Source organism: Acytostelium subglobosum (assembly GCF_000787575.1).
Source record: "Acytostelium subglobosum LB1 DNA, scaffold: scaffold22, whole genome shotgun sequence".
Taxonomy (NCBI): domain Eukaryota; phylum Evosea; class Eumycetozoa; order Acytosteliales; family Acytosteliaceae; genus Acytostelium; species Acytostelium subglobosum.
Window position 1 is genome coordinate 331,617 of NW_012236511.1, and position 15,052 is coordinate 346,668.

At 45.8% G+C, this 15,052-nt stretch overlaps 3 protein-coding genes across 3 annotated transcripts; 1 reads left to right on the forward strand and 2 right to left on the reverse strand.

The window, feature by feature from the left end:
- Positions 1–18: 18 nt before the first annotated feature.
- SAMD00019534_094500 (hypothetical protein) lies at positions 19–5,389 on the reverse strand (the record flags this gene model as incomplete). The annotated part of the gene is made up of 6 exons (XM_012895375.1): positions 19–665; positions 740–2,712; positions 2,790–3,543; positions 3,660–4,689; positions 4,768–4,980; positions 5,045–5,389. 6 exons carry the CDS (start codon positions 5,387–5,389, stop codon positions 19–21), a joined length of 4,962 nt encoding a protein of 1,653 aa, XP_012750829.1.
- Positions 5,390–6,722: 1,333 nt separating this feature from the next.
- On the forward strand, positions 6,723–8,231 carry SAMD00019534_094510 (hypothetical protein; the record flags this gene model as incomplete). The annotated part of the gene is made up of 3 exons (XM_012895376.1): positions 6,723–6,748; positions 6,822–6,937; positions 7,018–8,231. 3 exons carry the CDS (start codon positions 6,723–6,725, stop codon positions 8,229–8,231), a joined length of 1,356 nt encoding a protein of 451 aa, XP_012750830.1.
- Positions 8,232–10,295: 2,064 nt separating this feature from the next.
- SAMD00019534_094520 (hypothetical protein) lies at positions 10,296–14,332 on the reverse strand (the record flags this gene model as incomplete). The annotated part of the gene is made up of 8 exons (XM_012895377.1): positions 10,296–10,442; positions 10,520–10,770; positions 10,837–11,695; positions 11,756–11,878; positions 11,969–13,070; positions 13,136–13,542; positions 13,627–13,936; positions 14,016–14,332. 8 exons carry the CDS (start codon positions 14,330–14,332, stop codon positions 10,296–10,298), a joined length of 3,516 nt encoding a protein of 1,171 aa, XP_012750831.1.
- Positions 14,333–15,052: the final 720 nt, after the last annotated feature.

Genomic DNA, 15,052 nt, shown 5'->3' on the forward strand with positions numbered 1-15,052 from the left:
GACGCGTTTATTTATAGTTTAGCGTTGGTTAAATGCGGCAACAGACTTGAACTTGTCATTGAACTTGCTGGACAGACGAAGGAATGCCTTGGTGACGGGAGAAGTTGGATCGTTGAGCTCCAAGATGACACCTATGACCTTGAGGACGAGAATGAAATCCTTGACATTGCTGTAGATGTCTCCTTCCTGCATGTCATTGGCCTTCTTTAAGGTCTTGAGCTGTTGATGGCGGTAGAAGTCCAACAGATAGCTATTCAACTCTACGTTGTAATCACACATTGGCAGCAGTGAGTGATCAAAGTATGTGTCAACTGGGAAGTTCTTGGTGAGCGTCGACACTGTTGCCAGGTTGCTGGAGCCATTGATGGCAGCCACTCCACGTCTAACCATGCAAGACTCCACGTATGGTTGACAGTGGGCACTCCAGGTGGGTGTTGAGGCATCGGCTCCTCCTATTCCCTTGTCAAATGAGTGGCCAGGGAGCAGGGGAAGTAGGTTGTGCTTGTCAACTGTATGCTCCTGGTAGCATGACAAGTATCCCTTGAATGTATCGACAGAGGTCATGTTATGCTTGTCAATGCATGACTTGGCATTCGCTGGTAGCTCTGGCAAGTAGACAATGGATGGGCAGAGATTGTTGTTCTTCATAAGGTACTTGGAGAAGACTATAAAGTGATTGATTGAGAAAGTGAGCGAGTGGGGACATGACAATCGATCGATTGATTGATTGAGTACTTACGCTTCTTCATTCTTGGTGATATCTCCACACGATCAAATAGATAGGAAAGAATGATGATGATGGTCTCTTCATGCTCTTTGGTCTCCTGGGTGTACTGGGAAAAGACATTGTCGCGTAGGAGTGATGCCAGGATGAAGTTGTAGGGCTCCAGGTAGTGAAGATAGGAGATGATGCCAGCGTAGCCAACACCTTGTCCATTTCTGTCGATGAAACCTTGACGATGTAAGTAGTCCAGTGAGAAGTGGAACATGAATTGATTCTGTGCTGGATTGTCGCGCAGGAAGAAAGAGTTGTTGATCAACTTGTTGGTGGCGTGCAACAGCAACGCCAAGTCCTGCTTCTTGGTCGCCTGGTCTTTCATCTTGTCCACAAGATTCAGGCGACTGAGTATCCTGAGTGTCAAGCTGGTCGACAGGACACTGTTGCCTACAATATCAGAGAGCTTCGAGTTGATCAGATGGTTGGCACGTGGCTGTGACACACCAAAGAAGATGACATGTCCACGAGGCTCAAATCCTCGACGACCAGCTCTTCCACTCAGTTGGCGGAACATCAATGTGTTCAGGTATGGACTGTCGCCTGCGATGACCACTGAGCGACAGGGCATGTTGACACCGAGTGCCAGTGAACCAGTGGCAATGATGACCTGGATCTTCTTGCGTCTGAACAGCACCTCGACGTTCTGCGCGTAGGCTTTGCCCAGACCGCTGTGATGTATGCCAATGCCCTCGAGCAACATCCTCTTCTGGAGGGGGTTGATGCTGTCCTTGTCATCATCAACGTCGTCCTTGATGACAGTTCCATACTCTGCCTTTCTCGTCGTGAGGTAGCTGAGCTTGTCTTGCAGCTCGCGCAGGTCCTTGTAAATGGGGTCGTCTTGGACTGGCTTGGACTTCTTGATCTCGTCCTTTAGCTCCTGGATCTTGAACTCCAGCTCGGACACCTTGCGGTCTTTGTCCGGGTCACTGTGCTTCGCCTGAACGCTCTGGTAGATTCTCTTGGCCATCTTCTCGCAGCCGTGACGACTGAAGTGGAACACAATGACTGGAAGCAAGTCCTTCTTCTTGAGATCCTCAATGAGCCCAGGAAGCTCGGACTCGATAGACCAGCGCGGGATCACTTCATACTCCTTGGATGTATATTTGCACAGTGCGTCGGCGATGTCCTCGCCGCCAATGATTCGCTCTTTCTCGATAAAGCCTTTCACGGCGGCCTGGTACTCGTAGACCTTCAACTTCTGCAGGTTGTACTCCTTCTCCACCTCGTTGGCAAAGTATTTGTATGGGTCCAGTTCATTCAACTCCTTGTTCCTGCCCTTGTACTTGGCCTGCAGTTGTCTGTACAGCGATAGCACCTCCTCGGGCAGCAAAAGCAGTAGGTTCGTCGAAGTCTTGGTACTGAGAGTGTCCATTGGATGGATGGGTCTGATGTATCTTGGCCTACGGAGTCCCTCCCCCTCTTCCTCGCGAGTGTAGTGGTACATCTTCAAATCATTGAATCTGTGTTGGTAGTTGATGTAGTGCACCTTCTTGTCGGGGTCTACATGCTGTAGCCACTCGTAGAACTGATCTGGATTGGCAACAGTGGCGGACAAGGCCAGGAATGGCGCTGGGTTCATGAGGAGCAGCTGCTCCCACAGCGCTCCCTGCAAGCCACCGGCAATTTGATGTACCTCATCAAAGATTACATATTTGACACGGTGGATCCACTCAGAGTTGGTGACGGACAGCAGAAGAAGGTCCAGACACTGGGGCACGGTGATCAGGACCTGGCAGTTCTCGTGATCAATGCGGAAGTCCCTTGTGAACACGCCAGCCAAGCGATATCTTGCGGCGGCATGTGAACCAACGATGTTCTCATAGTTCTTCTCATATCGTCCAAGCACCTCAGAGTACATCTGATTGACCAATGCCTTGGTTGGTGACACGTACACCACAATACCATCATTACATTGCTTCAATATCTTCTCGAACCTGTTGGAATATGAATGAGTGAGTGAGTGATTGATTGATTGATTGAGTGAGTGTGCGTTGCCAACCGGAATACATACGCGTAGAATGAGATGAATGTCTTTCCACTGGAGGTTGGTGCGACGATAAGGGCTGACTCTTTGTTGTCGACCACGTCGAGCAAACGTCGCTGCCATTCATCGGGTGCAAAGTGTTTGATTCGGTCATCCTTCATCTGCTCGGTACTTCTGATTAGTGTGTCGTGTGCCGTCGATAGCTGGAAGTCGATTGGATTGATTGAGCCCTCCTCTGGCAGCATGACCAGGCCGAGCTTGAACTTGATGTTGAGGGCGTTGCTCAGACCATTGATGTCCAACAACTTGGACGCCTTGTGGAGACATATGAGGAAGTCCTTGTGATCTTCTGAGCCCTTGCCACGGGCCACAAGCTCAAAGGGCTCGTCCAGGTCACGTAGGAAGCGTTGGATCAGTTGGTAGAGTGCCTTGGAGTCGGATGCCTTGTAGTACTTGCTCATCCTATTCAGACCGATTGCGGCGTAGTTGAGATAATTTATGCCAGGCTGTGGATCGCCCAGCGCGTCGGTCAACTTCTTCAAGGTGTCGGCACTCTTGAGGTTGTACTTCAATGTGTCCAGCTCCTTCTTCTCCTTTGCATCCTTGACCTCGGTTGACAAATCCTTCTTCTTGATCTTTACATTCTTGGAGTTGTCCTGTTTGTACACCTGATAGTTCTTCTTGGACTCCTCGCTCTGCTGCTGCTTCTTGTCATCATCCAGGTTGGTTATGATCAACTTCTTATTCACATCATATAATGTCTGAGCAGCCTTGAAGAACTCTGATTGATTGATTGATCGATCGATCGATCGAGTGAGTGAGTGAGTGAGTGAGTGATTGATTGATTGATTGATTGATTGATTGATATGATTGAAACTAATCTATGAATGTACTTACTCAATGCACTTTTTTGTTTGCCCTTCTCTGAGTACTTTGATGATGTTTTGAACTCATCCTTGATGCTGATGGTGAAGGCATCTGGATGTGTCAGCAGCACCTTGTTGTGATAGTGAGTGATGGCGTAGAACTCTTGGTCATTCTCGTCCACTCGTGGCGGGAGGGCCTCGTTGGCCGTCACAAACTCGCCAACAGCCTCCATGTTTAATTGGTCCAGGAAAGGATTGTGGATACGATGAAGCTTGGCCGTGAACTTTGAGTTGACGGCAGTGTTGTTGGCAATGTTGCTCAACACCTCCTTGGCCCATCGTGATTGATCATCTGATGCACTGCCTTGAAGGAACTCACTCATTGCCACCGCGGGCCTTGGCATCTGGGTGAATATCGACCAAATGTCCTTGGCAGCTTTGACCACGGACTCGTCCACTGCAGTCTCCATTTGGGTGCCACTGGCAACGTGTAGATGAATGAATAGTAGGTACTTGAGGTCGAACATATCCATGAGAATGAGGTCGTTCTGGTCTTCATTGCTCAGGAGGACGTCAAAGTTGGTGTGGGTGACCCAGTTGATGGACTCGGCTACCTTCTTGAACTTGTCAAAGTAGTCCTCTTGGTACTTTGATTCCTTGTTGATGCTGAGAGGTATGTCAAACGTTCTCTCGCGCAGTGGAACTACCTCCATAAGTGCGAGGTAGAGACAGAATGCGTAGAGCATGTCATTGTCGAGGTTAGCAACCTCTTTTTGGGCAGGCGCGTTGCGGATCTGCAATAGCCTGGCGACAGAGGCTATATGGAGTCTGGCCCTTGGTGTCTGTCTTGAGTATGCATTGCTGGCTTCCAGATGTCCAATGAACTCTGGCTCCATCTTGAATGCAATGTTTGTCTTTGACTTGAACTGGATTAACTGTCCCCTACCTTCCGAGCCTCCTCGGAATGTGTAGATGAATGAATGAGCATGCGAGCCTCTGAACGACAGAGTATGAAGCTCAACAATGTTCATAAAGTATGCTGTGCTCTCACTGATGAAGGCCTACATTGTCGTTGAAGAGTGAGTTAGAAGGGAGTGCAGTGAGGCGTGATGTACATGGATGGAAGGCATTGCACCTACCTTTAAAGCCTTGGAATCATAGTAGTTATCTATATAATGCAATGGCATTAGAGTCATGAGGAACATGAAGTGACCCTGAGTAAAGTACTCAATGATGTTGTTAAGGACCTCCCGGTCGGTGTTCCAATCTCCCTCAAACAACTTGAAGTTGATATCTGGATGCGAGAAGCTACTGCCACAGTAGTGTTGGATACATTGCTTTCTTATGAGCAACTAAGACCAAAGATTGAATGATTAGTATGTATGTCTAATGTTGATGGGACAGTGGAGTACTTACAAGATTGTGATTCTTGTAGAATCGTTCATTGTCTTTGCAGAAGAAGACGGTGAAGCGGGTCTTGCGCGACCATAGGTTGTGGAGATACCAGTCGAAGCAGTGGAAGAAGAAGAGTGACTGGGTGCGGTAGTTGCAATCAAAGAGTTTGCTCTTTCCTTTGCCATGCACGGCTATTGCCAGGATCAGACCATCACCATCAATGACAAAAGGGTCTGAACGACCAAAGTCACTAAAGATACTGCCTGTAATCTCATCAAAGCCTTCATAGAAGCTTTTCTTATCACTAGCATTAGTATTGTTATTGTTATTGTTGCTGTTGTTTTTTAATAGGATGGATGTATCCATTCTTAAATATTTAGATCAATTGTTTGATTGATCGATCGATAGATTGATTGATATGTTTTATCTGTATGTATGTTGTTATAATGTTTAGTATTAATGAATTGAATGAAGATGACCTTTCATCAATATCGTTCATTTGTTAATTCAATCCAACAGAGGCCTGTCATTCAAAAGTCAGAAAACTGTGACTTCATTTGGACCAACATGGCTCGCGAGTTTTCCAACTCACTCCACGATGGAAAAGTGGAAGAAAATAGTAAAGGAGAGAGCGAGGCGAGTCAATCAACATCCAGGAGGAGGTTTATGTTGTTATGGTGGACCGGAACAACATATTCCAAAGTTATTGATCCTCTTCATTTTGAAGACGACTAAACAGTTTCATTTTTATCTCAATGGGAACAAAGACTGACCGGTCTAATATACCTCTATTAATATTAGAATTATTATTTCTTCCTCAAAAAGATAATATAGTTATAGAGAGATTCAGTCAAGTAAAGTGAATAAGAATGAATGAATGAATGAATGAATGAATGAATGAATGTATGAGTAGATACATTGAAAGGAATGGCAGCCAGCAATCGACTTCATTTTTTGAAACACACTCAGTAGTGTTGAGTGTATTTGAAAAAGTATTTATTTTAATTAATTTTTGAAAAATGAATGAAAGTGTGAGTTCACTTCACCAGGAGTGGGAGAGCAAGTTTGAGGAGGGAGCAGACTTCAACAACAAAGTTCTTCTTCATTGCTTTTCAATAGTTTCATTCTCCCTCATTCATCTCTCTCTCACGCACATACATTCATACACATATACGCACAAATAATAACTCACCCACTCACGAGCGCGTATCTCTCTCATCTCTCTCATCACTCCCTCACTCACCTCCCTCCTTCCCTCCCTCACTCCTCCACTCATCGACACTTTAAAACTCCCGACACTCACTACTCGCTTCTGCTTTGACACTCATTCATTCATTCATTCAATCATTCAACACAAACGACACCGACGCCAAAGTCTTGCCTAGCCTCGCCTCGCCTCGCCTCGATAAAAATTACAGATACTCATTCTTTAGAGACAGCTCAGCTCGACTCGATATATTGATTCAATTTACCCGATCAAACACTTATAACAAACAGACACTCGACACTCGACAAACAACAGCAGTAACAGTACAGGAGAATCAACATCCTCATCCATCATCATCATCAACATCAACATCAAACTATCGCCAACCAATACATTACTCTGTATTTGCGACCGAACCATCATCAATCAACAAACATCATCATCACATCCTGAAACCTTTACATCTTTAACCTCCTTACACACTCACACAAAATGAACAACAACCTACCTTTTGACAAGTAAGCATCGCATCTCATCTCATCGCACGTCATCATTAATAGTTATTAACATCTCTCTCATCACTCATTGCAGCCAACAAGAAGCCCCATCTCCCGTCCTACATATCCGTCCAGTTCCACTCGAGGCAACCGAGAATGACTTAATCCAATGTATTGCCCAGTACTCTTTTGGAACACCAATTAATGCTGGTAAGTACAACATTCAATCAATCAATCACAATCCAACAATGAACTAACAACATCAATCAATTGATAATTATTATTTAAAGTCCGTATAATGCAGAAGTTCCAACAGGCATTGGTAGAGATGGATAGCATTGACACAGCGTCACGTGTGATCAAGTTCTCCCAGGACACGCCACCATTGCTGCTCGGCAAGCCGATCCAGATCAGCTTCTCCAGGAGCAAGTCGATCAACAGCCAGGTGCCCATTGGCAACGTGCTGTTGGTGACGATTGAGAACGCCATCTTGAACATCAACGTCGACATCCTTCACCACTTCTTCTGCTTCTACGGCGAGGTGTTGAGGATCGTCATCTTCACCAAGAACGAACTGCAGGCACTGGTCGAGTTCTCCAACCCCGAGAGCGCCTTCAACGCCAAGAAGCACCTTAACAACGTGCCCTTGTACCAGGGCGGCGCCTGCCTGCTCAAGATCGAGATCTCCAAGACTGAGCACCTCAACGTCACCAAGAACACAGACCGCACCAAGGACTACACCAAGACGCTGCCCGTCGGCATGCCCTACTTCCAGCCGTCGGTGACGCCGCCCCAGCGCACCAGCGTCATCATCGTCTACGGCCTGGACGACCTCGTGACGTGCGACCGTCTGTTCAACCTGTTCTCACTGTACGGCAACGTGCAAAAGATCAAGATGCTGCCCAACAAGAAGGGCGCCGCCATGGTGCAGATGGAGGACGCGCAGCAGGCCGACGCCATCATCAAGTACTACAACCAGGCCATCCTCTTTGGCCAGCAGCTGTTGATTCAGTACTCGAAGCATCTGTCGATCGCCGACTCGCACAACCAGGAGGCGCAGTCGCAGAGCCGCGACTACACGCACAGCCAACTCAACCGCTTCTCTCACCCCATCAACACGTACAAGCACATCTATAAACCCTCGCAGACACTGTACTTCTCCAACGTCCCCAAGGAGTACACCGAGCTGGCCTTCCACCAACTGTTCACGTCGATGAACACGCACAAGCCCATCGGTGTCAAAATCTTCCCTTCACAGCCTGCCACTCCTCCTGGCACCAAGCCCGGTGACACCAAGATCGTCGGCCTTTTGGAATTCAGCTCATCATCACACGCTCTCGAGGCATTGCTCATCGCCAACAATGCCCAAATCCCAGGTTCACACTCCACCATCCGTCTTTCATTCAGCAACTCCACCGTACTACCACAGCCACCCAGATCAGCCTCCTCCTCCTCATCCACCTCGACCGTCAACAATGGTAGCAAGTCTGTTGTCCTCAACTAAGAAGAAGTTAAGTTTGTTAGTTTTCCAGACAACAACATCAATGCGCGCACATACCATACAATAACTTCATCATTCAATCAAGCAACGACATTACCCAGTATTATCATCAACATATCAAACTGTGCAACAACATTAACAACAACAACAACCATTCGTCGTCAAACCAACATCAGGTATGGTCCTTTTTGAAGAGGACCGTACGGAACCATCCATCTATCCAGCCATTCCAACTTCTTCTTTTTATCATCAACATCAAACATCAACATCAGCATCAGCATCAGCATCAGAATCAAACAATCAAATACAATCCAATCCAATCACAGAGACCATCACACCATCATCATCATCATCATCATCCACAATAAACAAACAAACAAACTCAATCTAATTAGAACTAAGATCTACAATTTGCAATCGTTCAGATAACGACGTTGTGAATGATGATCATCAGCCAGCGGATGTACTGGTAACCATCCTGGACTACTACTTTGGAAAATCAATGGATGAAGGAATGAATGTCCAATTCCAATGAAATGCTGGTTAATGATTCAAGAAGCATGCATATTGATTGTTATTATAAAATGAATGAAGACGACACGCCATGCCACGTGGAGTTGTTGGTTGTTGAGGTTACCTTTCCACCCACCCCCAGTCGACAGCAATCTTCAAGAAGGAGGACACACCTTTGACTGTCACTATGGGTGACGTCTGTACCCTCAAAACCATCATTGATTGGACAACTGTGGCATCACAAAAGGACTCCAAGTCAGTAATTCGTTTTTCCTAAAAAGGAAACTGAGACCACAACCCCCGACAGCAATCTTTCTTTGATTCTTTTAGCTTTCCAACGAAAATCATTGGTCTGGGCGAAGGGACCACTCGGTCCATCTCCAGGACGACCTTTAAATTCCCAAATGAAGCTCGTCTTTCATTCTCACTCAAAGACTTGACGACTTTAACATAAAGATATTATTACATTGCATTATACTATTACTATTATTACTAAATAATTACTAGTTACTTTATTTATTATTAATACTATTACTTACTATTACTTACTATTATTACTACTATTTACAAAATGGTTAAGATTGTTAATGGAGAATTGATCCGTGATGGACCCTCAACTTCGGTGAACCTGAGTAGTTCAATGAGAAGAAGGAATTCCATTTGTAATGAAGCACCAAGAGTATACAACCATTTGAATAGCAACTATATTCAATATGTTGAACAACAATACCATGATCTTCAAGGTCAAATTCAAAACAACAACAATAATAACAATAGCAATAATAATAACAATCATAATAATAATAATTACCAACCTATTAATAATAATACAAATAATAATAATGTATTACCATCATCAACATTAACGAATAATGAATCCTTTGGAGAGATGATAAAAAGGAAGTTGATACCACTTAATCAGAAAGCGGTATTATGTGGGATTGAAGTCAAAGTAGGATATATATTCCTATCGATAATTATATCCCTATTACTAGGTGGAATACAAGGTGTATTGATCGATCTCTTACTTGTATACCTCGGAACACAATTCAATAAGACACTCGATGGACATCATCAACACCAACAACAACAACAACAACCTTTATCACAACAAGTTGGACAACCAACTACTCTCCAACACAACACTCCTCCATTAGGTCGTCACCAGACCCAATCGAAGCAACAATTGCCAACTTTGAGCGAGGAGTCAGGTAGCCCTCCTCCAGACTTTAGCGTAAGTACTTAACTCCTTCCTATTCTGTAATACATACAACTAATTCTAAATTATTCACTTTATCAATCAATCAGAGGTTGAACAGAAGGAGAGGATCATTCACAACTTTGGCCGATCTAAAGTCAGCAGAGCAACAAAGTGATATGGTATCTAATAAATATAATATGTAATGTTGCGAGAAATATAATATATACTATACTACTTTATTGGTTTGGTGATAGTTGGATGGATGGTTGGACGACAGACCAAAGTGCGGCAGCACAGCCAATGAGTTGTCCTTCCTTAATCATAACTATATCTATATATATATATTATTATTATTACTTCTTCTGGTACTTCTTCAATTCAAACTTCAGCGAGTCATTCTCATTCTCCATGTCTGCCAGACCCATCTTGGTCTGAATGAACTTGCCCTCTAAAGACATATACTCTTGCTTCAACGACAGCAACTCCTCATTCGCTTGTTTCTGGAAATGAGATTGAATAATTGATTGATTGTTAGTGATGTGAAAGAGTGATGAGAGTGGATGGATGAAGTTGTTACCTTTAGATTCTCAATCTCGGCTTGTAGTTGTGCAATCTTGTTGTTGTAGTAGTCGGTGTCTTCCTCGGACTTGGCAGACTCCAAGGTCTTCTTGAGTAACTCTTGCTCAATATCCTTGTATGCTCTGGCATTGGTCTTCCTATTGGTGTCCGTTATCCTAATCACACCCTTTGGTCTGTAAGGGTTGTTATCCTTTGACTTGTTGCCCATCAATATCTCACAGTTGCCAAGCTCCACGCCCCAAACCAAGTCTGATTGATTGATTGAGTGAGTGTTAGTCCATGTCTATGTCCGTGTCAATTGATTGATGTACATACCTAGCTTAACCTTCTTGATGCCCTTCTTGATGTTGTCAAAGTCCTCCTTCTTCTCGTCTAGGGTCTGAACCATCTTGGTGATGAAGCTTTGGATGTCGGGCAACTTGAGGCCAGAGTTGGCACCCTTGGATGCTCCATGTGAACTGCCCTTCTTCTTGAGAACGAGAACTTGCATGCCTTGGAGTCGAACGTTGACTTCGGCCAGCCAGTCATCAAGCTCAGAGTCGACGGCCACTGTGTTGTTGGCATCCTTCTTCTGACGACGACGGTATGTGATCAACATATTAGTGTTGTCTGCTTGACGCGACGGGATGTACTCGTCCTCGGGGACGGGCAGCGGACGCAGTGTGGTCGATGTGGTCAGCTTGGGATGCTCGATGCCGAGCGCCTCGAACGTGCCAATCTTGAACACGATGCTCTGTCCGTGCTGATTGTTCTGGAGCGCCACGCCCATCATCTCAACCTTGAACTCTGTCAGCAGGTTGCCGTCAGACACTGGCGCGTTGGCCACGTCGGTGAAGATCTCCTGCATCTTGGACTTGGGCTCGAGGAAGTGCTGCAGGGGCAGATGGAAGACGCCCTTCTGTATGCACACATAGACGTTCCAGTGGTACTGCTGCAGAGTCTTCTCCACCTTGTTCTTGATGGTCAGCGTCTTGTCCATGTTCTGATTCTTCATGATGGCCAATCTCTTCTTGGCCACCGACTTGATCTTTTGGACGCGCGAGTGCATAAGGTCCTTCATGCGCTCAGGTGACAAGAACTTCTTGCCCACAAAGTCCAAGTACTGTGACTGGTCCTTCGTCATCCTATAGTTAAAGTCTGATGAAATGAATGATAGATCGATCTTTGGTATCCTCTGTGATTGAATGAATGAGTAAATGATTGATTGGTATCCACAGGGGTGGACGGAACATACCTTCTCATTCAACTGATAGGTTGATCTTGATACTCTGAGGTAGAGGCTTATGGATGTTGGCTGAAGGATGGAGCTAGTCACTCCATTCTCAATAATAATACATGATATGTTCTCCATCTTAAACTAAAGGTGATTGATTGAATGAGTGAGTGGAATGGTCCAGTCGCGGGTCCAAACAGCTCCAAGGTCGCTCGCGCTCAACTGAACACTTACTGAGAATCTGTGGTCGAGACCGGAAAGAGTGACGGGCTCAGGGACGACGTTGGTGTCAATCATTTGAAGGCCATCGTAGAGGTGTGGTACGGTCTTCCAGTCGGAGTGATTGCGCATCATGAATGTGCCAAGCTTGAGCTTCATGGCCACGGCCGTGAAGTCTGGATGCTCAGATGCGTCAGTCTCGGGTATGAACACCACCGTGTCGGAAGCCTTCAGTACGATCTTGATCTGATTCTTCCAGTTACTGCCCAACTTGAACTTGTTCCTAAACTTGTTCAACTTCTTCTTGCCTGACTCTACCATTGTCCTCTTGATGGCGAATGGATCTGTCTGCTTTGTGATGCCACTGCTGCTCCTAACATTGTTGTTGTTGCTTGAGGCTGCGTCGAGAGGGATCTCCAACACACCGTTCTGGCCTTCCTGACCAGTGGACGCGTCCAACTTGGGATCGATGACCGAGGACGAGGAGCTCGAGTCGCTCTCAGAGTCGGTCTCGGCGTTCTCGGGTGGCATGAGGAACGCGATCAACTGCTTCCAGGCCGGGCGGTCGGCCGTCAGCTTGAAGTGGTTGAGGTGCAGGTTAAGCTCGAGTCCGATGAGCGGCTGGAGCGGTCGGCCATCCGGCGCGACGAGACGCGCCAGTGGGTCGGGGTTATCGTCCGTGCTGATCGGCTTCCTAAAGATGAAGTTGCCCTTGAGCAGGTAGGGTCCCTGGTAGTGATGGATCTGAATGCGCTCGCTGATGCCGTCCGACGAGATCGAAGTGATCGTCTTGTCGTACTTGCGAAGCGTCTGGGTCTGTGGCGGGATGTCTTCGTTCTGTCCACAGAGCTCACGACGCACCACACGTCGCTGGAATGATTCCATCTCCTTGACCTGAAGGCTGTTCATCACCACCGACACTATACTCTCGCGGATTGGCAACGAGTAGATCACTGCGCCATTCTCATCTGTTGGTCTGTAGTTCACGTTTGATGCGGTGAATCCAAAATGTAGTCCATCGCCCTCAAACTGGAATCCACTGTCATAGCCTGTATCCTGTGTCTGATTGTCCACAAGGTCCAGTCTCCACTTGTCAATGTGGAAGTCATATGTGAAGCTGTGTGTCGCGCGAGGTTAGTGTAAGGGTTGGAGTTCTAGGGCGAGGGCGAGGGCGAGACTTACTCTGAGTGCTTGGGCACGGGAAGGTCGCCATCTCCGTGCGGGGTCTGTGGCGTACTGACCTCGGGCGGGTCAACGTTGCTGGAACGCTTGAGGGCTGGCGATGATGATCCGCTTTGCGTGCCAGGCGATGATGTGCCACTTGTCGAGGCGGGCGTAGATGATGAGGATGCCGAAGATGTCTTCTTGTGCTTCTTGGAGGCAGACTTCTCCCTCTTGGCAACAGCCTTGGGGTCTTCCAATGCGATAGGTGGGGGTGCATGACGCGCCAGTATCGTCTGGAATGTTGCTACCAACTCCGATATCAAGTGCCACTGTGACAAACTCCAGTTCAACTGCAAGAATCCAAGCAGTACCTCCACCTTTGCACTCAACTGTATCCAATCCTTGCTTCTCCTCTTGGATGAGAACTACATTGTTGATTGATTGATTGATTGATTGAGTGAGTGGAATAGTTCCAATGATTGATTGAGTGAGTGGAAGAGTCTACATACCAACACCTTGAGAGGGATGTTGTCGATGACACTGTAGGTCATGCCGCCCATGTCTTGAATCTTGATTGAGATTGACTTGGCAGTGATCAGTTTGAAGAGTGACTCGGTGCCCTGCTCCTTATCGACCGACTTGATCGAGGAGAGGTCGCCCGGTTGGAAGTTTGAGTTGGTCGACTGAACCAACACATCCTCCACGTCCACAATCAATGTCTCTCCGCGCATTGTCGACACAGACAAGTTCATCCTCTTCACTTCCACCATCATATTCTCAGTGACCTCATTCCTCTTATTCTTATTCTTCTTCTTGAACCTGGTTGGTTGGTTGGTGATCATGTGATTGGTCAGTTGGTGATCGATCACTCTCACTTTGATCAATCAATCAAACATACTTCTTTAACTGTGGCTGCATTGGCTCGATTGTTTCGGGCTCTTTGAGTTGGACGGTGATGGTGTTCATGGCCATTGTGATGGGCTCCTTCTTGTAGGAGGTCCATGGCACGCGGGCAGTGAGTGTGTCACAGCGAGCTAGTGTAACGCGTAGTTGTGGTGGCAAGAGTAGTAGCTCCTGGATGACATTCTCATTGAGTTGGAGGTCGACCAACTGACCCTCTCCCTTCAACAATGACAATGAGAAGTTATCCGGTGTGAAGTTCTTGATGAACAACTTCAAGTACTTCTTCATCACCTTTAGTACTATTGCCTCCATCTTATATCTTCTTCTTGTGATTGATCAATCAAAAGCAATCGAGTTCAATCCAAATCAATCCAAAGGTACTACTACACTGTGATGATGAACAAGTATATGTATATGTATAGATAATGAGAAAAGATATATGATATGATTTGTAATGTGATGTATTTTGAATGATTAATAGTGTGTGTTGATGATCATCACACTTTGAGTGCACATTGATTGATCAACCCCCTCAACAACCCCGTTTTGAAAGTTCATGCGAATGCCTGGTCTTCCTCATTAACTCAAGTTCCGAGACCTCGTTGTTGTCTTTGCATTGCACTCCAATTATAACTTTGTATCTTATATACTTTTTCATAACATAACTTGTTAATCAATCATTCAATCATTCAATCATTCAATCACAAATATGAGATAAAGTAAAGTTAGATAAGAAGAAGAATTAAGAAGATGATGTTAAGAAGTTAAGAAGTATTAAGAATATGACTCTCAACCAACTCTCTCGAATCATGTGATATATATAACTGAATGAAGGTGTCAACGATCGTTGTTGTTTATACAAACAAACATTAGCATACATCAAGTATTCTCAAGATTGATCGATGTTCTTAACACTCAAGGCACGAACTTAAGAACGTAGTTCTTAAACGATCTCAAAATGGCTGGTTCTCAAAGAACACACGTTCATGTTTGACATGATTGGATCACGTAACTCAATCACTCTGCCGTCCA